The sequence below is a fragment of the Monodelphis domestica genome, chromosome 8, assembly GCF_027887165.1.
Source record: "Monodelphis domestica isolate mMonDom1 chromosome 8, mMonDom1.pri, whole genome shotgun sequence".
NCBI lineage: Eukaryota > Metazoa > Chordata > Mammalia > Didelphimorphia > Didelphidae > Monodelphis > Monodelphis domestica.
Window position 1 is genome coordinate 260,574,095 of NC_077234.1, and position 25,296 is coordinate 260,599,390.

Below are 25,296 nucleotides of genomic sequence, written 5' to 3' on the forward strand. Positions count from 1 at the left end.
TACCGGGGGACTTTGTCCTTGGAGGGGGGACGATGGCTCTCATGAAATCTTGTGTGCTTGTGGGGGGAACCAGAATCTTTCTGGACGTTCATAAGGGCAAGTTTCTTCAAGCTGGCTGGGTCTCCTGTTCTTAAACAGGGGCTTCAGCTTTGGCCCTCTTCCACTAAAGCCTAAATGACTACGGGGCTTGGAGAATTGGACTTGATCCCAAACGTTTATTCTTTAGAAAACAATTTTGGCCACAAAACCTTGATATCAATCCGGATGTCCCCATTTTGCAGATGAAATTGAGGATCCAAGAGATCATCACTTGTCGGCAGTTATACATCTAGTAAGTTATAGAGAAGCGGCTAAAAAGCCAAGTGAGCCCCCTTTGTGATGATGCTTTCAGTGCGAGAGTATTTTGGAAGTTTAGGAGCAAACACAATCAAGAAGGCACATACAGCCATCACCCTAAATCCTGGATACTTGAACTTTTCCCCTGTTATGCAATGCAAACAACTGAAACATCCTAAAATCCTGTGATTTAAGAAGCACATTTTCATTCAAAACTGCTGAGGCTAAAAAGTTCTGGTTTTAAGTTTGGCTTGAACGGTCTTCCACGGTTTTCGTCAAGCCATATTCTGCCATCTAAGTGATTGTGGCTGTCATGTAATGGCAAGTGGGCTAATTCTGCCAAGCAGCTGTCTGAATCTAGAGCAGACTAAGGAATGGCTTAGATAATGATCCCTTGAAAGAACATGTCCAGACTCCTCCTGGGGTCTCCGCCTCTCCCATCCCATGAGAAAAGGAAAAGAGGAAGGGAAGTTGTTTCCAGGATTTCCCGCACCACCGCTTCATTCTTGGCCAACAGATGAAATAACAGAAGAAGAGCTGGGAAGGGAGCTCGAGATGTTGGATATTTTCAAAAGAAAGGTACAATAGGTTCCCATGTACAAAGTGAAGTCATTCCTGATGGAATTACAGGGACACAAAATATTGATCACATCCCTGGTAACTAAGAGGGAACCTTCCTGCCCGGAGACAGTGTACCCAGGAACCAGCTCTGTGGAGGGGAAGGCTTCATCTACCTTCTCTTCAATCGTTCCCCAATGTAGTTAACTTGGGCCTCGTTCTTTTCCTGTTTTCTCCCTTTTCTGAAAGTGAATTTCCTGAAAGCACAGTCGGCCTTTTCCTTGTCACAGTGCTTGGGACATGACAGGAATTTAATAAAAGCTTGTTGACTGCCCTCGACAACTGTCCAAAATTATAATTTTCAGGAAAAAGGGAAGATCACCTTAAAAGGGATAGTATCCTCAGAGAATTGGGCCTTCAAAAACAAACACGAATTCAATAAAAAACGTATTAGCAATTTTGTTCAAATGTAATTATAACACCAAAGTAGCAGACGGGAGCAGTGTGTCGCTTCCCCAGCACCCGGGCAGCAGTTTTATAAGTAACCAAATTATCCGGGTCCCCAAACCTAAAGTTTCACTCAGCATATCACTGAATTTGTACTTTGAAAAATTCCAACAAAATACGATTCCATTTAAAGAAATCAGTTTGAAGTCTAACTTTGGCAGAATGCAGAAAGAAGCACAGTCAGTACAGTTGGGCTTCTGGTTCTAAAACTTGTGGGATGAGCATATTTTTGCCCATTAGATAGAAGCTGGCTAGAAAGTTTCTGTTCTATAAGAGAATTTGGTAAATGAAGAAAAAATCTGGGATGAACTTAGAAAAGCTAACGGACTCAAATGAGCGGGACCGTTTTCATTCTTATACATACTAAGCCTATAAGTACATTTTAATTCTATTTCTAAATTTTGTTTTTAATTTAAATTATTCTAATTTTCCGTTTTACTCCTGTAACAAAGGCCTCTAAAACAGTTCTTAAAATACATTTTTACCATCTTATTCCTGGCCACTGTTTCTTCTATGCTAGAACATTGTCAAAGCAGTGTTTGAGGCGCTCTCCCGGCCAACAACCTAATGTGATGCTTGCTTCGGCTTTGCCACAACTAACACTGCCCGTTTCTCGACTTCTGCCCTGTTCGTTCTGAACAGGCAGGTCGCTAAGCATGGGACTGTCCACCGCAGCGCTCTGAAGCACACTGAGGCCAGATGTCGGGGTGCTGAAACTGCGAATCCGTCGCAATTCTCCTGTCGCAACAGTGCTGACGCCCCGGACGAAACAAATACGTTTAATCACCGGCTTTGGGCCAAGGGGAGCCCTAATCCCAGGCACGGAGAGCCTGTCCCCATCTACGTCCCCATCTCCCCATCTCCCGGTGGACAGCCGGCTTGAAGTGGAGCCCGAGGAGGACAGACATTCGGTGTCCAAGGCGGAGGCACTCCACATCCCAATTGGCTCTTCTCTGTTCGCGCAATGAGGCTTTCTCTGTTGGTACCTGCGAACAGTTGACAGTAAACCGCAGCGAATCTGTTACGAACACAGCTACATAGTAGCCGTGCTGAGCCACAATGCAGCGTTCAAAGATCTCCAGGACACTTTACGGAGGCCACGAACTTGGACAGGGAAAGTCTTCATTTTCCTCCCCCTGCAATGCTACGAGTACATTTTAGACATGATTCGGAGAGCAGATCCCCAGATTTCACCGGACTGTGGCCTGAGAAACTCTTACGAACTTCTGTGGTCCGTCCCTGAGGGGCGCCGCAGCAGAGAACCTTCTAGAACTATAAACTAGAGCAACTGATATGAAGAACGACAAGCCAAGGTGAGGTTCTGAAACGTTAATTATACTGAACAGTTCTGCTGAGGCGTAATAGCAACACAGTGGCAAATCAATCATCTCTGCACTGCCCATCACTAGCGGCAGGACAATGAGGCTAGGACCGTGCAGCTAAGACCACACGGACAGGGCTGGTACAAACTCAGAGAGTTCATGGTCCTTAGACAAAAGATCCGAGCTCTACATTCTCAACGTCTTACTGGGTTGGCAGCCACGGTACAAAGCACTTGAACTTGTTTATTCACACACGTTTAATCCTGTTTCTACACAATGACTCCCAGCCTGTGCAGTGAAGAAGATAGATGAGAGGAAGGAGGGGAATGAAAGCGTTGGGGTCATGGTGTCATAGGATCTCATTAAGCACATCCCCGAAGACATCAGTAACTCCGGAGTCACCCCAAAAGAGGCCTCGACTACAGGAATTAGAGGAAAAGCTAACGGCAAAGACATTAAAGACAAAAGAAGGTGATTCATTCATGTCTGATTTATAGTTAAAAATCCACCTATTTGGGGACAGGAACAATATCAACTGAAAAGAGAAAAACCAGGAATTACTTAGTTCTGTTCTCTTCACACTTTCTTACCAAACAACCAGAATCCACTGCTAAAAAATTTTGCAGTTCAGTTCAAAAATAAAAAATAGGTTCAGTAAGTCAAAATTTGAAGATTATTTTTCAAAAAGCAATGTTTTATAATCATGAAGAGAAAATGAGAGGGAAAACCTAAAGCTGTGGTATTTTATAGGGTCCTCAAATTACAACTGAACAGAATTTATAAACTACGTAATCTAACCACTTCATTTACAGACGAAGAAACTGAAACTCAGAGAAATGGTTGGGTCAAGGTCACAAAGACAGAAAGCTTGTTGCTTATGGATTTTATGGAGGGAGAAGGGAGAGATAATAGAAAGATTTTTGCAGTAATCATTTCAATCCAGCGAGAACTTACTTGGATCTACTATTGCCTATGGCCTGTGTACTGTGTTAAATACTAGAGATGCCAAGGGTTAAGGATAAGGTTAGCAGTACAGTAGGTCATAACAGCACCTATATAATTAAAGCATTTTCACCTGCCCTATGGATTTTAACCCTGTTTTTACTTATTTATGTATAATCCATGCAGTCATTTAGAGTTCACTGCCAATACAAAAGAGCAGTTTCAGGGCAAGAGATGGGATAAGTGGGGAGATGAGGAAGAAGAGGTAAAATAAAAGTTTTAAAGGGAAGAATGAATTGAAAAATCTTTAGACATCTATTTATTAGTAAAAAAGTAGTTGTCTATCCATTTTCCCCCAAGGGCTTTATGAATAATTAAGCATTTAAATAATTACCTAAAAACTTTCCCAACACCCAGAATTGTGAATACTCTGAAATAGGTTTCAAAAATTCTGGTTTTTATAATACTTATATTTTCTAACTACCTGATGTACAAGTAATCATTTATAATATGTAAAATATATTTATTATATTCCAAATGTTCTTTTAAAAAGAATCCAAATTTGAGAGGGAAAAAATTTTTCTATAATGACTTCTATGATACTTCTGTTAAAACTTTCATCAAATTAATCAAAATTCTACCTAGTTATCCTTGGTATATTTATAATTCTACCCAAGGACTGGAATTTTATTTTTAAGCTTACTCCACTATACAGTGGGGAAACTAGGTGGCAAATTGCATAAATTGGCAAGCATGAAGTCAAGATTATTTATTTTCCTGAATTCAAATCTAGCTTCGGACACTTACTATTGGTGTGACACTGGGCAAATCCCTTAGTCCTGTTTGTCTCTATTTCCTCGTTTATAAAAACGAACTGGAGAAGGAAATGGTAGATCACTCCACTATCTTAGCCAAGAAAACCCCAAATGGGATCATGAAGAGTTGGGCATGGCTGAACAACAACCATTTTATTATACATCTTTTGCTATTTACCCATTCTGAATTTGTCTTGGAATAGGGGTGAGATATTAATCTAGACCTAATCTCTCCCATACTGTTTTCCAACTTTCCCTGCAGTTTTTGTCAAATGGTGAGTTCTTGTCCCAAAAGCTGGGATCTTTGGGTTGATCAAACAATAGTTTGCTGAGGTCATTTACCTCTAGCCTTTGACCCACCCTTTTATCTCTTAGGGAATACCAGATTGTTTTGATGATCACCACTTTAAAGTACAGTTTTAGATCTGGTACATTAGGCCTCCATCCTTCACTTTTTTTTTCATGATTTCCCTGGATATTCTTGATCTTTTGTTCTTCCAAATGAACTTTGTTATCATTTTTTTTAATTCTATAAAAAAGAGTTTCTTGGCATCTTGATAGGTAAGGCACTGAATAAATAAGTTCAGGCAGGATTGTCATTTTTATTATATTGGCTCGTCCTAGCCATGAGCAATTGATGTTTTTCCAATTGTTTAGACCTAGTTTTAATTGTGGGAGAGGGTTTTGTAGTTGTATTCATATAGTTTCTGTGTTTGTCTTGGCTGGTAGATTCCCAAGGATTTTATATTTGTCTAGATTGATTTTAAATGGAGTTTTTTTCTCTCTAATTCTTGCTGCTGAGATGTGCTCGAAACATATAGAAATGCTAATGATTTTTCTGGGTTTATTTTGTATTGTGCAATTTTGCTAATTTGTTGATTATTTTGACTAGCTTTTTGGTTGAATCTCTAGGATTCTTTAAGTAGACCATGATGTCATCTTCAAAGAGTGATCACTTGGGCTCCTCATTGCCTATTTTAACATCTTTAATTTCTCTTTCTTCTCTAATTTCTATAGCTAGTGTTTTCAGTACAATGTTAAATAACAGAGGCGATAATGGGCATCCTTGTTTCACTCCTGATCTTATTGGGAAGGCTTCGAGTTTGTCCCCATTTCAGATGATGCTTGCTGATGGTCTTATTTTTTTTTTCTTAATTAAAACCTTTACCTTCTGTCTTGGAATCAATACTATATACTGGTCCCAAGACAGAAGAGTGGTACAAACTAGGCAATGGAGGTTAATGACGTGCCCAGGGTCACACAGCTGAGAGTAGGTCAGATTTGAACTTAGGACCTCCAGTCTCTTAGTCCTAGCTCTCAATCCATTGAGCTACCCAGCTGCCCCCTTGTGGAGGGTTTTAAATATATACTGTTCATGTTTAAATATATACTGTTATTTTTAGGAAAGACCCATCTATTCCCATACTTTCTGGTGCTCTCAGTAAGATTGGATGTTTTATTGTGACAAAAGGCTTTTTCTGCATCGATTGAACTAATCATATGATTTCTGTTGGTCCTGGTATAAAACCCACCTGGTCATGCTGAATAATCCTTTTGTAGTCTTTTTACTAGTATCCTATTTAAGATTTTTGCAACTATGTTCATTGGTCAGTAGTTTTCTTTCTCTGTTTTTGGTCTGCCTGGCTTTGAAATCAGTACCATAGTTGTGCCATAAAAGGAATGTGGAAAAGCTCCTTCTTTGCTTAATTTTGTCAAATATTTGGTGTATTATTGGGATTTGTTGTTCTTTAAATGTTTGATAAATTTGTGGCTCCATCTGGCTCTGAGGATTTTTTCTTAGGAATTTCCTTGATGGCTTGTTCAATTTCTTTTTCTGATATGGGATTGACTAGGTATATTATTTTCTCTTTTGTTAATCAAGGCACTTTTTATTTTTGTAAATATTCATCTATTTCACCTAGCTTGTCATATTTATTGCCATATAATTGGGCAAAATAGCTCTTAATAATTACCTTAATTTCCTCTTCATTTAAGGTAAGTTCACTCTTTTCATTTTTGATACTGTTAATTTGATTGTCTTCTTTCTTTTGAAATTTCGATTGACCAGTACTTTGTCTGAATCCAGTGTGTGAAGAAAACAAAACTTTCTATCAGGATTCTACAAGGCTTCTGGGGAAACTTTCACCAAAAATCTATGTAATTACCCTTGGTACATTTATCATTCTTCAAAGTACTTAACACAAAAGACACTCCGAAAACATCTCTATCTCTGTGCGAGGAAATAGAGTGGGGGTCCTATTCTACCCTGCATCCCCAAACAAGCCTTTAGAGAGCTACTAAGACCAAGACCAAAGGGGAGCATTTTATTCACTCTGGATCTATAGCACCGCAGAGCAGACGAATAGTGACCGAGTCCAGCAAGACTCCAGGAAAAAAAACAAAGGACACACAAGCCTCAGGAATTTTCAGAACTCAGAGCAGGACGGCAGAGAACAGACTCTGCCAGGATCCTAGCACTGTTTTCAAAGTGAATCTTACAGGCCACCAGAATGAGGGGTGAAATCAACAGAAGATCAGGCTAGAAATTCATCTCAGAGGTGAGCAAAGCTCACTATTTACTTGTTTTTAGGAGTTATTATGGTTCATTACATAATATCCCAAAGGTTGCATGATAGCTATTACATAATCAGCAATATATTATAGAATAATATGATAATGTGATTGGAAACTAGCAGACTGGGAAGCGGCGATAAATGAGCTCCTGAATATTTCCAGCACAAGAGCAGAGTGGAAAAAAGGAGCTAAGGATTCGTTTATTGCTCTGGTCTTCCATGTGGGCTACCATCTTTCATAATCTATCTCCCACCTACATCTCCAGTCATTTCCTTTCTTAAAAAGAAAATTGTATTCCTATATGTTGTTTTCACATTACCTAAACTTCTTCCAAGTCCCTTCTCTGTCTTTCCAGAGTTATGCCATGGAATAAAGTCCATTGTTAAAAGGAAAAAAGAAAAAGATGAAGAGGACCCCTGCCCCCTCAGTAAACCCAAGTCATACATAAAAAAATCTGAAAAACATCTAGACTATTTCATATCCTGGGATCTGCCAACTTCAGGTAGAAAGAGAACAAGGAGGTATCTTCCCATACTTCTTTGGAGCCATGCTTATTCTCCGTAATTTGTAACATTCATTTTCATTATTTTGTGATTATTTTTCTTTCCATTTCTATTGTTGTCATTGTGAGTATTGTCTCCAGCCCTTAACACAGTGCTATTTTGGGGGGGAGGGGGTAGGAAAATTTTATTTATTTAGTCAATTTAGAACATTATTCATTGGTTACAATAATCATATTCTTTCCCTCCCCTCCCCCTACCCCTTCCCATAGCCGATGTGCAGTTCTACTGGACTTTAGATGTGACTGTTTAAAGGGTAAAATTTAGGGTTGACACTGAATATATTTTTTAGTTGGACCCCTGGGACTTAAATTCTAAATCCCAATGAAATACCCAAGTAAAAATGGAATTTTATAGTGGTTTATTTACTATAGAAGGAAGAAATTAAGAATGAGGGAAAGAGGGGGGGAAAGGGAAATCTGTTCTGGCCTGGTCTGAGCCAGGGGAGTTCAGAAGCCTCAGAAGAGGAATTCCCAAAAGATTAAATCTAGCGCGGTTTCCATCCACGAGGCCTCCTCCAAGATGAGGGGCCTCCTTGGAGGCTGGTGCCTTCCGAAAGGTCAAGGGAAAGGGGAGTCAGCCTTCTCACTCACCATGTGGTTGTTTCTGGGAAGCAGTCTGAGGTTCCACACTCCACCAAGTCAAGTTCCACCACAAAAATCCCCTCTCACAGGAAGTGACAGGAAGTATAAAGGCGGTTCTTGACATCATTTCCTGAATCTCACATGTACCAATAGTGGTTTAAACTTGGCTTTGGACAGTCCAGGGGGTCAGTCACTTGTTTCTGATATTTGTCAATTGCTAGCACCCGTGGGTCATAGACCTTCCTCCCCTACAGCTAATCCTTCAGTGTATACATCCCTGGTTGCTAGCCCCTGATGGTGATTGGGAGACTAGTCTCCCCAACTGAACTCTTAATATAATCATGGTGTACTTCCAAAATCTTCTAACTACAGATGCACCCAAAATTTCATCTCCAAAAAGGAAACTACAATAGTTAGAGATAAGAGGGGAATAAAAGAGAGACAGCAAAACCAATGTTTGCTGGATGCATTCACAAAAAACACTTAGGAGGCAGTCCCCTTTTGGCATAAGAGTATACATTCAAATAAATGTTCAATCAACCTTCAGTTCAATCAACCACACCCAAAGTTCATTCTGGATCTTCCTGATGTAGTGTAGATTTTTCAGGCATCTTTCTGCAAACAGTTCATTCTTTGGATTTTAGGAGACAGCAAGCTTCTTTCCTTGAAGGTCTTTCTCAAACAAAAAATTTTAAATTTTGAATTTTATCAAAATACATGTCCATGATCAGAACATATTTCCATGTTGCTGATGTTTCCACTAGGATGATCATTTAGAAAGTTCACTATTTAAAATGAAACCCAAAGTAAAAAAGTTGACAAAAAATAACCTGATCATAATCTAGAACAACTATAATTTCAGGGAATCTCAAGATAAAAAAAAAGAGAAGACAAAGATTTGAAAACATGTATAAGCAGTCTTAAAGAAAAATGCAGGCTATACATAAACTCAATAAGAAGTCTTAGAAGAGTTAACACTCTGTGCTGTAATCCCAACAAAGTCATGCCATTTTTGTCCTCTTTATAGCACAAAAGACAGCAATCAATTGTCTACTTCAAATATGGTTCTTTAAGAAATATTTTAAGAGAAGCTATTAAACGTGTCATTAGGACTTTGTATAACAATGCTCAAAATTTATTTTTAAGTAGATGATCATTTTCCTCAATAAAATTTTCTCACTTTATACTAGTTACATTTAAACATATTAGATATGTTTATATTTAATATTTTAGAGGTACTTAGTTGACAGAACCACTTATTATTTAAAATATATACATAGGTCAAAGGGCACCAGTTATTAAATTTCCCATCCTTGATTGTTGTTTTCATGTTTTTTAAAAAAGGGAAAGGAAAATGTTCATCCGTCAGAGCAGATTTACATAGTTCTTTTCTGTTATCAACTTAGGGAAATTGAAATTAAGTTCCCAAACTGTAGCTCCCTCAAATTGTGTGGGATAAATGAGGTAGGTTCTTGCCAAGTCAAAGCGATTCCCTAGGATGCTCCAGAGAAAGAAGGAATGGGACACAGCCTGAACCACAAGTCAAGATATCTTCATTGGGATCCTGGCTCTTCTTTAACTAGCTCTATGAACCTGGGCACGTGGGATTTCGCCTTTGAAAGGCCATGAATGAGTAGATTTTATAAAAAGTCTTCCTAATATCTTTTCTACCCTTCTGATTCTATTATGGTTAGACCATCCGGCATTTATAAACAAACTATTTTCCTATTTCTCACAAATATTTATTTATGTCCATGAAATTGGAATGTCCTGAATAGCTCCTTGTGAAAGATTAAAGGTCCTTAATACAGTCAATGAATAATGGCCAGGCTTCCCAGAAAGCAACCATAGAAAGCGCTTAAACGTGATTAACTGTACTATTGCCTTTTTCCTCTTTACACAAGCAGATCATGGCGATTTGTACATCATCGTGTCAAAGGTGAGATTCCAGAATCTGTTTAATACCGAACAGTGTTTCACCCTCAAAGCTTTTCCTTTTAAGGGGACAAAAAGACGATGCATGTCAGACCCCAACGTGTCCATTACCAACATGGAATCAGACTTGCCTTACAGAGAAGAGCAAGTACTTCAGAAGGGTTTTTTAGATGGATCTAGTAGGGGCAGTTTGATTGAACAGATACGGCTGCTTGGTGGGGAAGGGCTAGAGGAATATTAAACACAACCATTTTTGCATGAGAAAAATGCAAAGCAGACCAAGAGAGAAAACAATCCTCTCCTGTGGCTTCTCTCAGACGTCACTGGAGTCAAGATCTGTGTTCCAGGGGAGGCAGATTTAGCCCACCAAATGCAATTAGCTTAATTTTCTGTTACCTCAGAAGATTAGAGACTTCATAGAGCAGAGATGTTAAGCTAGAATTGTCAGAGTCCTCCTAGTCCATACAAATAATCCCAGAATGTTAGCGGATCGCATTTAAGCACTTGACGGCTAAGGATACTAAGACCTGGAGTGAAGAGAAAACTCACCACAGCTACTTCCGCTAATCAGAGCTACAGAACTGAACCTGAAGCCTACAATGTGTAGTCATGAACTACGAGCTTTTATAGCCCGCCATTGTCTTCAGTTCTTTGGAACGAAATGGTTTATAAGCAGGAAAGCAATACAACGTGTTTCCTAGCTAAAAAGAGAATACACGGCGCCTCCCTCCGTCTGCCTTATATGGAGGCAGATTCCAGCTCTAGAAGGAAACTGGGCCACAGTCAGTACTGTTGGATACACCCCTTTTCCACGCGTGACTGATCCATCAGCAAGGCCTTCATATCCTTGCAGGGGAGACAAGTAGGTGACCGACAGGCATTAACGGGCGGTGAACAGATAAAACTCTCTTTGGCGGTCTGGCAAAGCCCACGCAAGCCTTCTCAAAAGAACATTTTAAGCTCAAAAGACAAAACACAAAGTAAAGCGATTGTGCTCAGAGGACTGGATACAAAAGAGCGTGTAGAGGCCAGCTCCTCCTACTCCATGATCTCGAGCGTCTGTCACTCATTCTCCTTCCTCTTCGCCCTTCATTTCAAAGAGGACCCCCGGCACCAGAGGGTGGAGCCTCGACTCGCTCCTGAACTGGACGTAGGGGAAGCAGAGCTGCACGAGGCGGGCCATCTCGTCTCAGTCTGTCCTCCAGTCATCCCAGGCCAGTGGCCGGTCAGGCGAGTCAGGAGGGCTGGAAGCGATGCCGAGACGATGCTGGCCATCCTCCACGTCTGACCAAGCTCTGGGCTTCCCACGGGGCCTGCTCGGGCTGCCTTCCTGGTCACTGGCGCACGTTGTTCTCGCGTTCTCGCTCTGCACCGACTCAGGGTTGGGCACTGATGGCTGTGAGAGCGTTCTCGACCCAAGGGAGAGTCGGATGGCAGCTCCACATGGAATGCAGGTGAGCATCCTGCAAAGGGCTCCGGATCCCCTCACAGGAGACAGCCAGGGATAAATCTTCTATACTTCCCTTTTGTCTACTTGTTGATCGGGCCCACGCCCCAACTTGTAACGTTGAAAACACCCCGGAGACACCAGGCAGCCGTCCTCCGCCAAGCTGCTGGAGAGCTCGGCTGAACTCAAGTGATCAGTACTGGGGGTCAGCGTGGCAGGCCCTGAAGGCGATCCAATCAGCCCAAGAAGCCTTCTCTACCAGGGCCCCAGGCTATGTGAATGAGACATTGTCTGAAGGAGCTGGGCACTAGAACATTAATCGTTTAATTCATGAAATGGCCCTTAAAACATTAGCAATTCGTGTGACAAAACCACAGGGCCCAGACTTGAAGGAACGTGGACAATGAGTCAGTAAAAGGTAGGGAGCGCCCCCCTAAAAAGGAGTGTCATTTCCTAATCCTAGCAATAGAATACTGAGGGAAAGCAGGACAGGGTAGTTCAAAGAGAGAAGGTTCCAGTTCCAATATGCTCTCTGATATTTCCTGTGACCTTAGAAAACACATCCTGCTCCTCAGCTCATTTCTAAAATAAAGGAACTAGCTGAGATTTAGTCCCTACCATTTCTAAATCTATTAGGATGGGTGTTATCATTTTAAATGTGAAAATTATAAAGTATGGTATAAATACAACCTCTATTTCATGTTATTTTATCATATGCTTAACACTGTTGATGTTTTGTTATAAAATTGTGATGAATTATTCATGTCATTTGAATAAAACATGAGCTGAGAAAATTATGGACATAGACTTTTATGAAAAGTGCAGAGACGATTTGGGGGGATAATAAAAATAATGTGTCATCTGTTTGGAAATTACCATTCTAAAGTATCCAAGAGGGAAAAAGTGATAAAGAAACACGAGACAGGGCAGAGAGCAAACATGGAGGATAGTTATCAACAATCCTTTATTAAGTTAGGAAGGATTTTCTCCCTCTATTTCTCCATCATTTCATCTTGACTCAAGTGTGGATTTCAAAATGGCTCTGAACCCTGGGAGACTACAACTCCCAGGATCCTCTGCTTCTACCCCAACTTCCTCAGACACCTCCCACTTCCTGAGGAGATAGCAAAAGAAGGGAGAAGCTGAGTTTGGGCGCCTTTTCTAGAGAAGAGCCTTGCCAGGGATGAGAGCCTTTGGTCCCCATATACCTGCAGGAGATCTAACTTTTGGGAGCTGTCACTAAAGTCTGGTTTCATTCAACTTGAAACTATTCCTAGCAAAACCATAGACAGAAGGAAAAGCTCGGTCCATATTGGGCTCCCCGGAGCAGAAAGGGACCCCCGGCTCCCTTCCCTTCCTTTCCCTACCTGTTTCCCTCCATTTTACCACCTACAACAGAAATCCCTCCGTAGCCTAGAAAAATATTCTAGGGAGCTCCATGGGAAAGGGGGAGTTCAAGGATCTGACCCAAATTTCTACTAGGTCTGGCCTTCCTCACTCTGAACCCTGATCACTAGCTACCAGGTTGGGCTCCATCTCTTCTTCATAAACATCCCTTAGATGACTTTAAAGGGCTGTGCAATGGCTCCAGAGCAGGAGAAAGATGGCAGAAGCTCTGAAATTCCACGGTTGTCATGGAAGGGGACAGACTATAATCAGGAAAAAAGCAAGCCCAGCGGGAGGGGGTTCAGGGATTCGAGATTCATTCAGGAATGGTGATATTATTAAGGAGAACATATGGATGGAAAGTCTATCAAAGGCACCCCCGAATCACTCCTTTCAAGTATGAAGACTTTCCATCACTCAGTTTGCCCACCACCTGTGACCTCTCCTACTAAATGTCTCCACTGTGACCTCTTTTATTAGGACAGATAAAGCATCCATTTGGTTTGCCATTTAAAATAAACTGGATCATTATGTTTGCAAAGCTTTGCTCTTGGGCACTCTGTAACCTATAAATAATGCAGGACCTTTGCTTTCCATATACTTCAACCAGGAGCCCTGAAATAGGGAAGTGCAAAAAGCCACTGGGCAGTCATGGAACTCCGTCTGGGCCCCGTATTCCAATGGAATCATGAATCTGAAGCCGGTCCCTCTTTTGTAGTAGCACTAAAAGTCTACTTTCAACACTGGTACTCTTTATTTGGGCGTCAAAGCCACGGCCAATCCCGGTTAATCTAAAAAGCCCTTTAGAAGGAAGAAAAGTGGGGGAGAGATCCACGTCTGCGGCGCCTCATTGCATGGGACTCGGGCACTGGCACAGCCCTGACAAGAAGGAAGGAGGAAGGAATCGGGGACTTCATCAATTTCTCATGGATTTTCATTGAGGCCACGTTCTCTCTTGGAGTGGTCCATAGATCAAGCCGCTGCCACATACTTAACACCTGGGGCTATGGCTGCCCTCTCTGGGGGCCGCCACACCCCTCTGTGTGAGGGTCTCTCCTGCTCCCTCCACGCGGCCCCCGGTGCTGCACCCTGAAACAGGATGAACCTTTGCTCTTCCTTAGAGAACTGCGACGAGTGCATGCATGGCAGCTCGTGTTCCCCAAGGACGGGGCTTCTGCTGGTTCACTTTTAACCCTTGCTCTAGGCACCGAGAAGGCCGAGAGATGCTGATGAAAGTGAGCTAATGAGTCGGCCTCAAACGGAACGGAAGCGAGTCCCGTTTCAGCTCACACACTCTGTCCTGAAAGGGTAGAATTTTGTCCAGGAAGCGGAAGGGTTGGTTAGAGGTCGCGAGGGTGGGCAGCTTCCTGCCCACAATCCCGGACCTGCGGATGGACGTCGGTCTGGAACACTGGCCTGACGGCAGCAGAAAAAGATATTCTAAACACTGAGACCGAAACGGAGCAGCCGGTGGAAGGCAAGACCTGCGGATGGCCTTCCCTCGGCAGCTCCTAAAAGCCCTCGAGCCCTCAGAGGGACACAGCAGCAGCCCAGGGTGGGATTCCGCGCGATGAAGCGATAGCACCCTTTGGAAACTCTTCATCCACCCCAGCCGCAGAGCCACAATCAGGCTATTGCAGTCTTCCGCCGTGATGCATGACTGCTAGGTGGCAGCAGAGGCTGTGGGCCAGCGCACTGAATAGCCGCATGACCGTGAAGCCAGCGCAGAAAGGCCCGACAAGTTCGCAGGAAAGATCCGACCCCACAGTGAGGTGCTCATTATTGACTACTGCTTCGAAGGAGTCTGGCTCCAGCCTACGACGACAGTCCCCAGCCAAATGCGTGGAAGAGCCTCCTCGCATGCCTGGATCAGAAATCAAAGTAGCCTCACTATTTCTGGGCACTCAAAGTCCGTGGCCACATAATAGGCCCCACAAAAAGGTCTCCCTTCTACGCGTGAGCACTCACGGCTGACAATGAAATATTCTGCAAGTCTTTTCTCTTCCGTTTCCTCCAAATAAAGAAGGTACAGAAATGAAACCATCAGGAAACCGGCTGATCAACACAAAGAAAAGTCAATTAAACTAGTAATACGTCAGCAGTTTAATGAAACGATCCAAAGAATGGTTTGGCTTTATGTAAATCACATAATCTCATTTTGCAATGGAAGATCTTTTATTTAAATTTTTAGGGTTAAATAGACACAAAGCAACAGAGTCCAAGTCACATTTGTTTCCTTAAAATGAAACAAAAGCTATTTGGGTTTTTAATCACTTAATAAACAAAACCCAGAAGGGCTTCTCTCAGAGTCACCCAGGTGATGTTTTTCTGAAAGGACAAATAGATCCCCTCCCAAGGAAAAGAAATGTGTCTCGCTGACCACCTAAGAACCTGTGGCCTCAACAGATACGTGAGCTCATTCCCTCCACTGAGGCAGATAGCGTCTTGTCTGCCCGGCTCACACAACTCTCACCCATGGACATGCACTCGGATGGACGCCATCCCGACAGTCTCACTCTATAACTAGTCCCTGTTTGGAGGTGGAGCCATCAAAAGCCGCACTGCCACTGCTCCTCCAGCTCTCCTCCAGCACACTCCATTCCTCGTGGGACGCCCCAGCCAATTTAGGGCATGTTTCCTTGCTTACAAGAATCATAGGCTTTCCCTCCCTCCCCTTCCCCACCCCTTCCGGAAGAGGACACGCAATTCCACTGGGTTTTACATGTGTCCTCGATCAGAACCCATTTCCATATTGTTGGTGTTTGCACTAGGGTGATCGTTTAGAAGACTATATGATTTCTAAAGTACTGTTTGCCTCTAAAATTTTAACTATTAGCTTTCTTGTGTTACACACGGCCTAACGTCAAAAAATGCATCTTCATTTTAGCTAAAAAAGAAAGGGGCATTATCAATTAATAAACATGAATCAACATGAATTTATTAAACGCCTTCCAGCTGCCAGGAATTGTCCCGTGAATAACAAAAAAATTAGATATGGGTGGAGAAGGGAGGGAGGAAGAGAGAGAACATTCACAAGTTCTTCTCCCCAAGTGGGTTACATTCTGCTGCTGAAATATTGTAAAATGTGTTCACAGTTGAATAAAAACAAACCATACATAAAACAAAGGCACATTTTTTTGGAGGGGAGGAAAGATAATCATGGTCAACTGAGGTTAAATTTCCTTAATTATTAAAAATGTATTAAAGAAGTTAGTCTTTAAGCTCAGCAAAGAGACAAGGTGAGAAGGGAAAGTATTCCAGGCACTAGGAGAAAACCTGTGTCAAGGCTGGAACCAAACTGTGAAGGACTTTAAATGCCAGAGAAGTTTCTGTTTTATCCTTAAGGAGATCAAGAGATACTGAAGTTTCTTGAGCAAGGAAGCGGTGTGGTAAGACATGGTGCACTTCAGAAATAACAGTTGGCAGGCAATGAATTAAAGAAAGGAGAGATTTGAAAGAGAACAACCAGAAGGGAACTACAATAGCCTAGGAAAGAGGCAATGAGGCAGGTCTGAGGGTCATTACGGTATGAGTAAGAGAAGGGGATGAATGTGAGAGAAGCTGGGGACTAGCCAACTGATAAAGCGTCAAAAGGCCACGATGACTTTGAGGTTGTGAATGCAAATGGGTTTATGAATGGTGGAACACTCCCCTGAAACTAAGAACTAAGGGGAGGGCTGGGTTCAGGAGTTAATGAGTTTTGTTGAGCTTGAAATGATTCTCCTACATCCAGTCAGAAATTCCCAATGGGAAATTGGGGATTTAGCACTGAAATTCTGAGACCCTGATCTTCTTGACAGGGCTAAGCTAAACTATACCTCATCCTTATCATGTTCTATATCACCAAGTACACTTCAGTGGATGTATGACCTCATAACTACATCAGAACAGACCATAATCCATCCACACGTTCTTATCCATATCTATTCCTGTCTAATTTCATCAAAAATATCATAGGAAGTTGCTCCAACTTTCCAAACAAATTTTTCCAACAGGAAATCCAAAGGGAAATGACAGCTCTTAAATAGTAGCAGATGATTTATCGCCGGTAACATATGGCTTCTAAGAAATAGATTCGATGTTACCTTCTGTCTAGTGGATTATGATTAGAGAAGGAGGTGGGCTCATTGTGTCCTAAGAACAAGAAACAGGACAAGAGATTTAATGATGCCCACAAATAATTTAAATACCTAAAAGAAGGCTTCCAATGTACTGGGTAGTTATCCAAAATAAGAGGACAAAAATTCAGTGTCTTTAGATTCTATACTCAACAATCTGTCAAAAACATTTTTACCCTTGAGTTAAAGGTAGTTTGTAGTATTTTAGAATCTTGAACCCTAGAGACTACATCTCCCACAATGCCCTTTTCCTTTTCCTGGGTCCCCACGTTTTTTGCCTGATTGTATTTAAGTGGCTGCGGTAACTCCTCCCTCTTCCTTTCTTGGACCTGCGACCAGGCTGAAGTCAGGCAGTTCTTTTAAGCTTTTGAGCAGATAGCCTTACAGTTAAGATGGCAAGTTTGCCCAGTCGCAGCCCACCACAAGGGTCCGGTGGCAGGGTGTGCCTGTGCTCCTGCCCCAGCCTGGCACCTGCGCCTACCTCTGCCTGCTGTTTCTCCTGTCCATCTGATTGGCCAGCATCCCTCACCACTCTCCACCCTGTTGCCAAGACCAGACCTGCCACAAGAGCCTGCCAATTGCAGCCATTTTTATTCAACAGAAGGTGACATATAAAAATCTTTCCACCCCAATCCCTTTCCACACTCCAGGTGTGTATTTCTAGCCTGCCACAGCCATTGTTCAGCGTGGAGAAAAGAACCCCACACCTTCTCATGTTCAAGCAGACTTTTTTAAGCTGATCCTGGAGTTGGGGAGGCTCTTACTAAAGGTTTTTCACAGGGAGGGCAGCTAGTTCCAAATCAGTAGATTTAAAGTCAGTTTGGGAGAATAAGCCTGATTTCCCCCCTTCTTTCTCTTGACCCAAAACACCAAGGAGAAGTAGTTTTTCTCTTATATGCAAATATGCTATTGTTTTCCCTTGAAGTTTTGCTTCTTTCTGTTTACTCTGTAAAGAAACCCCATTCAGTGTCTTTCAGGAAAAATGCTTTTGCAAAGCATGCTTGAAACTCTGACGCCACAGTTTGACTTGGTAGAGCTCAAAAGTTCAGTTTTCATCTGCTTAATTCTTTTCCTGGGAGTTTTCATTTTCATTGGAGATTTCCCTCTTTATTTCCTTCTCATCAAGAATATGCCACAAGTCAGGCTGCTTATGCTACAAACGAAGCTGAAACATTTTGACAAAGTTCTAAAAGTCTGAATTGCTCTCAATTTGCAGAGTGGAGAATCTCCTCTGTGCTTCTATGAGGAAATTCAGACCTCTGACAAAGGAAATCTAAATGGATAATAAATACGGGGGAGGGGAAGGAAACTTTAAAAGAGATCTGGAGGTTTCTTGCTAACTATTTTGAGTTAATTCTCCTCCCATAATAGTGAACAAGTCTATTGGAATTGGTGAAAAGGATTCTGACTGCACTGCCTGTCTGTACCTTCTCATTGGTTTATATTACTGTATTTACTGATTGCTTTAAGTTTTAATTTTTTTAAGTTTATCTGTTTTAATCTAGTCAATAGCTTTCTGTAATACTGAATCAGTTTAAGCTACTATGTTTTGCCTGTATTGATCTTTAATTTGTACCTTTACCTTTGCTGAAGAACAAAATATCATTGTATAAGCCCATGAACATCTTGTCCAAACCCTTGTCACTAGATCCATTGGAGATCACGTGTTGCCTTTGTTAATTTTCACATAGATGATGATGGATGGATTCCAACAAACTGGTTAAATTGTGTGTAACCTTTGGAGAATTTAATAAGCTAAGAATTTAAATTGTAATTTTATGGGGTCTTCAGAAATAATTTTAGTAACTAGTAGTTACTGAATGGATGATTTTATATATATTATAAAGAACGTTGTTTTAAAGGTAGAGAAACAAAGAAATGTTCCTACCAAGGTGTTTCTATGAAACCAGAAAAAAGAGCTCCTGCAAAACTCTTCATTTTAATTTACTTCCAGTAGAATAATCTAGATTTCTTGATGATTTTCTAGACCCAAATAAGTTTTACTTTGTTTAAAAATATGTTTGCCAAAGTTGAAAGATTTGCTACATCTGTAAAAAGTGTGACAAGTATCCATCAGTTCATAGCTTTTTTTATGTCATACAGCAACCTATATGAAATATGACAGTGGGTTTGTTTGCTATTGTAATTAACTGGGCTAGTGTGAATTTTGGAGACTTTGGTTCTCCTTTAAATGTTCATTATCTACTGTGTTACTGTTTTATTCTGAATCATTTTGTAATCGCACATGGCTGACACAGTGTGTCACTGATTTTAAGCTATATATTTTTGATTTTTAAAACTTTTTTTAAAAAAATGATTTTTTATTGCATGTGCAATATAGTATCTGTAAACCTCAAAATTTCTCAGACTTATGAATGTTAGGGGTTTCCCCCATTGGGGAATCTTCTACTTAAAAAAATTCCCTAGCAGATGGTGAGAACTCTACTTGAGTGTGGGGGCTCCTAGCTATGGGAGTGTCCCTGCTCCACCCTACTTAAGACTGCTTTAGGACAGAAAACAGCTTGCTGAACAATGAAAGTGCTTTGATCCATGCTTATGGAAGGGACAGGAAGTCCTTTGAGTCATGACTGTTTTAGAATTGATACAATGGGATACTAAATACCTATAAAGGTGGGGCAACTTGTAAACTACTTAAACCTAAAAGGGTGATAACTTATTCAGAGGTTTTTTCTTAATGAAATTTGTCGACAAAGCAGCATTTTTTCCTGAGTTACTAAAGAGATTAAAACTACTCAGCTGTTAATTCAAAAATGGGCAGTCCTTTAGAAACATCTACAGTGACTGGTAGATGTAAGGACTTAGGGGAGGTGACAGAGGAGATTTTGCCCTTAAAAATAAGAGCTCAGAGAAGAGCAGGAGGATCTGGATTTCTGATTCTCATTCTGGAGGAGAGCTCCTTGAGGAGCTCCTCTGAGGGGCTCTGTCCCTCTGGGGTAGGAGCTCTGGAGGCTCTTGAGAGAGGCCCTTTGGAACAGTCTCTGGAGCTGGCCTGGTGTCACTAAAATCCTTGTTTAGTCAGACCTTGTGGTGAGTGTTAAAAAACTGACTGATTTCTCTTTTAAGACTCAGGTCTAGGCCATATTGGCTTGAGGCCCTTCATACTTATTCCTTTCTTACTCTCTACCTCTTTCTTTGATTACTCATTGTATTGTTAATTAAAATCTCTATAAAACCCAATTGACTTGGGTATTTGAATAATTGGGAATATTTCCCTGGCGACCACCTTATATTTGATTTAAAAACCAAGACACTGTAGTGAAACATATTTCTGCGGTCAAATTTACTCACCCTCTCTTATATCTATCACAATTTATATCTTCCACTATTTTGATCACTACAGTTTAAGACCTCAACCATTTTAAATCTCACATATCTGAGCTTTATTTTTTCTCTCCTTTTTGTATTTGAAGTACATATCAACAGTATTGAGAAGATTTTTCTTTAATTTTTTTTTTATTTTTCAGTAATACAAGTTTTAAATGCATTTGTTCCAATATTAACGCATACCCAAAAAGCTTTAGACTATAAAAAAGATACCACTGATTGTTTAAAAAAAATTATGAGACTTTGCTTAATGATTCTGTCTGATTCCAAGACAAGAGAATTGAAAAGAGCCATTGCACAGTGCCAAAAAAGCACAAAGATAAACTGCATAATGCCAATCGAGCACAAGGTCAAAGAGACCAACCAATCAGGATGGGATTGATGAAAATTTTGAGCCAAGACAGGAGGACTTGAACTTGTTTGGGATTTGAGGTTACGGGTATTTAACATGTGTTAAAGGCAGATCTTCCTTTTGTCCCACATTCTACCAAGTATCTCAAATTTGGCTCCTACCTGGCTCCTATAATCTAGTCCCTTTTCTGTCTTTCATGGTGTGGCAAACTTTCTATGGTTATGGCTATTGATTGGGCAAATGCATAATTTCTTGAGTCATTTTAATTGGGCCCTGATTCATAAACCCATTATAGATTTGTTTTTCCTTTACTTTTTTAGACATTAGATTGTTTTAGACAAGACTTTTACATTTTGTATTTCATCCACAAGTCATTTTCTCTTTTATTTGAATTTTTTCATGTTTTTGATTTTCTTTTGTGAATTGATTCATATACCTCATAACAGCCATGCATCCCTGAGTGATATCAGTGTTTGTCATTATTCACCTCAGGGGGGCCAAGTTATTGTTGTGAACTTTGATTTAAATTTGAGCAATTTTAGGATAAGAAACTTGCTACCTCCCAAAATCCAGAATGTGCCAGGAAGACAGATGCCTGCAGAGACCACATGCTGCACCGGAAGATCCAGAGTGAACTCTAGGATGAGAATTGACCTATGAGGGATTGAAATGTCTTTGTTTTGAATGTATACTCTTATGACAAAAGGGGCTGCCTCCAAATTGGCTTTTTGTCAACCTAGCTATCATTGGTTTTGTTCCTTTTCCCTTTTATTTTCCTCTTACCCCAAATTATTGTAATTTCCCTTTAAAAACTGTAATATGTGTACATATACCTATAGTTCAAGTTATAAGTTAGTTATGTTTTCATGACTGGTCTCCCAAAGGATCACAGGGAGAAATGTATTGATTTAGAATCTTGAACCCTAGAGACTACATTTCCCACAATCCCCTTTTTTTCTTTTCCTGCATTGTGTGATTGGATTTAAGTGGCAATAATTCCTCCCTCTTCCTTTCTTGGACCTGACACCAGACTGAAGTCAGGCAGTTCTTTTGTTTTATTTATTATTAATAAAACTTTATAAAATATAATATTTTGTTATTTATTATTAATTTTAAAACCCATATTTTGAAAGAGCACTAAATTAGGAGAGTCAAAAATAGGAGCTCTTGTCCTAAAAAAATCAAGAAACAGAATTAGGTTTTAGTCCTAATTTTTTTATTTAATTTTTGTTTATTGATTGACTTTGCTACTAATTTTCTACATGAGCTATTTAATAGCATAGATCTCTATCTCAGTTTCTTCATTTGTACTTTTTAAACACACTATATCCCGTAATGATGTTTTTCAAAGTAAAATTAATTGCAACTGGGATTTGTTGATTAATTGCACAGAAATATGTTTTCATGATCTTAAAACCATTTTAAATTAGTTATGCACTATTCAGAATATTGTTTATGCTCTTAGCATTTACTCAAAACTTCATTTTGGAAGATAAATTATTTAATTTAGATAACACTCAAATTATTATTTAATCTATGAAGGAATTAACACTAATTTCACAGACACAAAAATAAAATAATCATGTCAGGTACATGATTGACTGTGAAGCTGTTATTAGTTCTGGAACAACAAAAGACAAAAGATTGGACCTATAATTTCACTGTTCTGGAGAACTACCCAAAGAGGACAATTTCTCTAATAATGTCGGTGAGCACAAGTTCTATATTTCCCTAACATACATAGCATATAATTTGAAACCTCCTTAAAGAATAAAAAAGTTTTATTTTTGCAATAATAAAGCATATTTAATCAAAGACCAGCTATTAACATCAGTGATTGAAAATGTAAATCAGAAGACAATATAACAAAAGCTCTCTAGTGAAAAGGAGAATAATATGTGTTGAAGGCAGTAAATTTTTGTTTTTATTTGTTAAGAAAACAAAAAACATTACAAAAGTGGAATGCAGTCATTCTATAGGCCGTTTTGTTGAACTGTTTTCAAAGAAAATCGATATGGCCCAAGTGTTTGTTGGATGGTATCTAGCGTATCCAAAAAGCATCATTACTTTTTAGAACCTTCGTTTTAAATGTAAAACTAAGAGAAAAATAGAATCATAATACAAATACTACAAGAATTTTAATAAATCCATGAAGTTCACCAGGGCCATTTCTTAACACTAATATTCATCCTATGATGCCACATGCCTGACAATCAGAGAGGCAGAAGATAAAAATTTCACACGCAGAGCCCACGAGCAAAGAAAAGGTTTACTCCTAGTGGGTGTATATAGGGCGTTCCTTGCACAGGAGAAATAAAACATGACAGACAGAATGAAGACCTTGACATGAAAGACATAATGAGGGCTTTCAGGACCCCAAAATCGTTTGGGCACGTCATGCAGTCATGTAGAGCAAAGCAAAGAATAACAGCCCAAAGAGTGAGTCTATACTAACATCGTAATTCAGACTTCAGTGTTTGCTGGGGGAAATGCCAGCTCGCCGCGCTCCTATCGCCCAGGAAACAGAACATCGCTGTGAACACAACGGAAAAGCCCCGACTGCCACCTGAACAACCTAAGCGCCAGCTACGCTGTTTCCATGAGAACAAATTCCATTGTAAACATTTCTGCCGCGAGCAGAGTTGGGTCTTGGAGTTCACAACCCTAAATGGCGAACTTTCACTGGCGAGATTTCTAGGAAAAGGTGAAGTCATCAAAGCCACCCAACTGGCGCAGCTCCCCAAACTGGCTCAATGCGAGTGCACTGAGGGAATGAATGCTTTCACTGTCTTACTTACATGCCACTTCCAGGGACGCGTTGTGGCTCATTGCCTCGCCCAGATAGTTCCTCGCCACACAGACGTAGCTGCCTTCATCCGGCTTGCTTCTGCGTCCGTGCACAATGCGCAAGAAGAACAGAGATCCACTGGGCAGCAGCATGCGGTGCGATCGCGGATCATCTTTGTCCGTCTCCACCCTCTCGCCATCTTTGTACCACTCTATAGTGGGAGTCGGCCGGCCCTCGGCCTTGCAGTTCAGAGTGGTTGGCTCTCCCTTGGAGACGATGACATCCGAAGGATGCTCAACAATCCGGGGAGGGAAATCTTCTTGGCGAAGACGTGATCCTAAAGACACAAAAAGATGAAGAAATTCTTAGCTTCTACTTTTAATTGTTTTCCTTATTCAGCTTCTCTTTCCACACCTGCAGTGCACCAAATCTCAACCATTCCTTGCCTCTTTCTTTTGTCCAGCCAACGATGACCTCTGCACATTTGGCTTGTCTCATAGAGAACTAAGCAACAGATCGAATTCTAACCTTCTTCATTCTCCTCCTTCAGTGAACTATGCACTGTTTTCGATAAAAATACTATTGACCCAGCTAAGTATAGAAATGTTCCAGTCCTACGCGCTCCCTCTCCTTAAAGTTCCCCCTTGGGGCTGATCCCAAGGAGCTCTCCACTAAGATGACCACTGAAATGTGGTCAGAAATCGCAGCCACCCCAGTCTCATTCTAAAGGACACCTGAACACCACCAGAGCGATTCGCCTTCTTAGACATGCCTTTGTCCTCCTCCACTAATCCCCAATGGATACCCAGCCGTGTAATACTGCTGAGGTCGAGAAACATTCATGTCATTCACCTGCTTCAAACCTCACAGCATACCCTCATTATCTGTCAGACAAACTGAGCACAGAATGTTCTTCACAGACTCGCACCCTGTTATTGCCACTTCTTACCTCCCCTTGTTCCTCTTCTCTTACACTACACAAATCCTAATATCCTGCTGCCTTGGTTCACTATTTTCTGACCCTTGCAGTGTTACAAAACTTCAAAATGCTGTATGATGCAAAGGCCAGTTTATCTGCATAACCTGGATAAAGATTTCCCTGATTCTCCCACTTGGTCATAACTTTTCCCCTTTTTGAGAACTCAAAAAAATATATCTTTTTCATCTCTTGTACATACTTATTATGTTTCCTATTTATGTCACTTTATGGGTAGAATACTCTCTGTCGCAGAGTCACAGATACTCAGAGTCTATGAAACTAGAGACCAAAATCATCCCCGATTTCTGCATTACTCCCAGAATTAAGATCTATTAAATATCTGTAAGACATTTAAGGATGAAATTTTAATATGGTGTTTACATTCATAGAAGGAAGACTACCTGTATTCCATGCAGTCCCATTTAAATAAAGTCAGGACTTGGGTGAGTGATGTGTTTATCATGGATCACTAATATAAATGGCTTGGAGAAATTGTTGGATTCTCCCATCTCCTTTCATAAATCTAAATTATTCATGCTTCCTTGGTCCATGACGTATTCCAGAAGAGAAATGACAAATTATCTAAAACTAATAAATAAGTCTTAGGGAGACACACAAATTCATATGACTTACCCATGGTCACACAGGTAATATGTATCAGAGGCAGAATTTTAACACATCTCCTAAACTTCCACCATTCTATCCAACATACTCTCTCTCTCTCTCTCTCTCTCTGTCTCCCCCCCCT

The 25,296-nt window shown here is 40.7% G+C and overlaps 1 protein-coding gene across 16 annotated transcripts in view; it reads right to left on the minus strand.

Moving 5' to 3' along the window:
• ROBO2 (roundabout guidance receptor 2) overlaps positions 1 to 25,296 on the minus strand; it is a 608,856-nt gene that overhangs the window by 524,685 nt on the left and 58,875 nt on the right. For all 16 annotated transcript variants that reach the window (XM_056807276.1, XM_056807277.1, XM_056807269.1 and 13 more), the window contains exon 2: positions 23,580 to 23,906. In XM_056807276.1, coding sequence (XP_056663254.1) covers positions 23,580 to 23,906 — 327 coding nt within the window. The remainder of the gene's footprint in view (positions 1 to 23,579; positions 23,907 to 25,296) is intronic.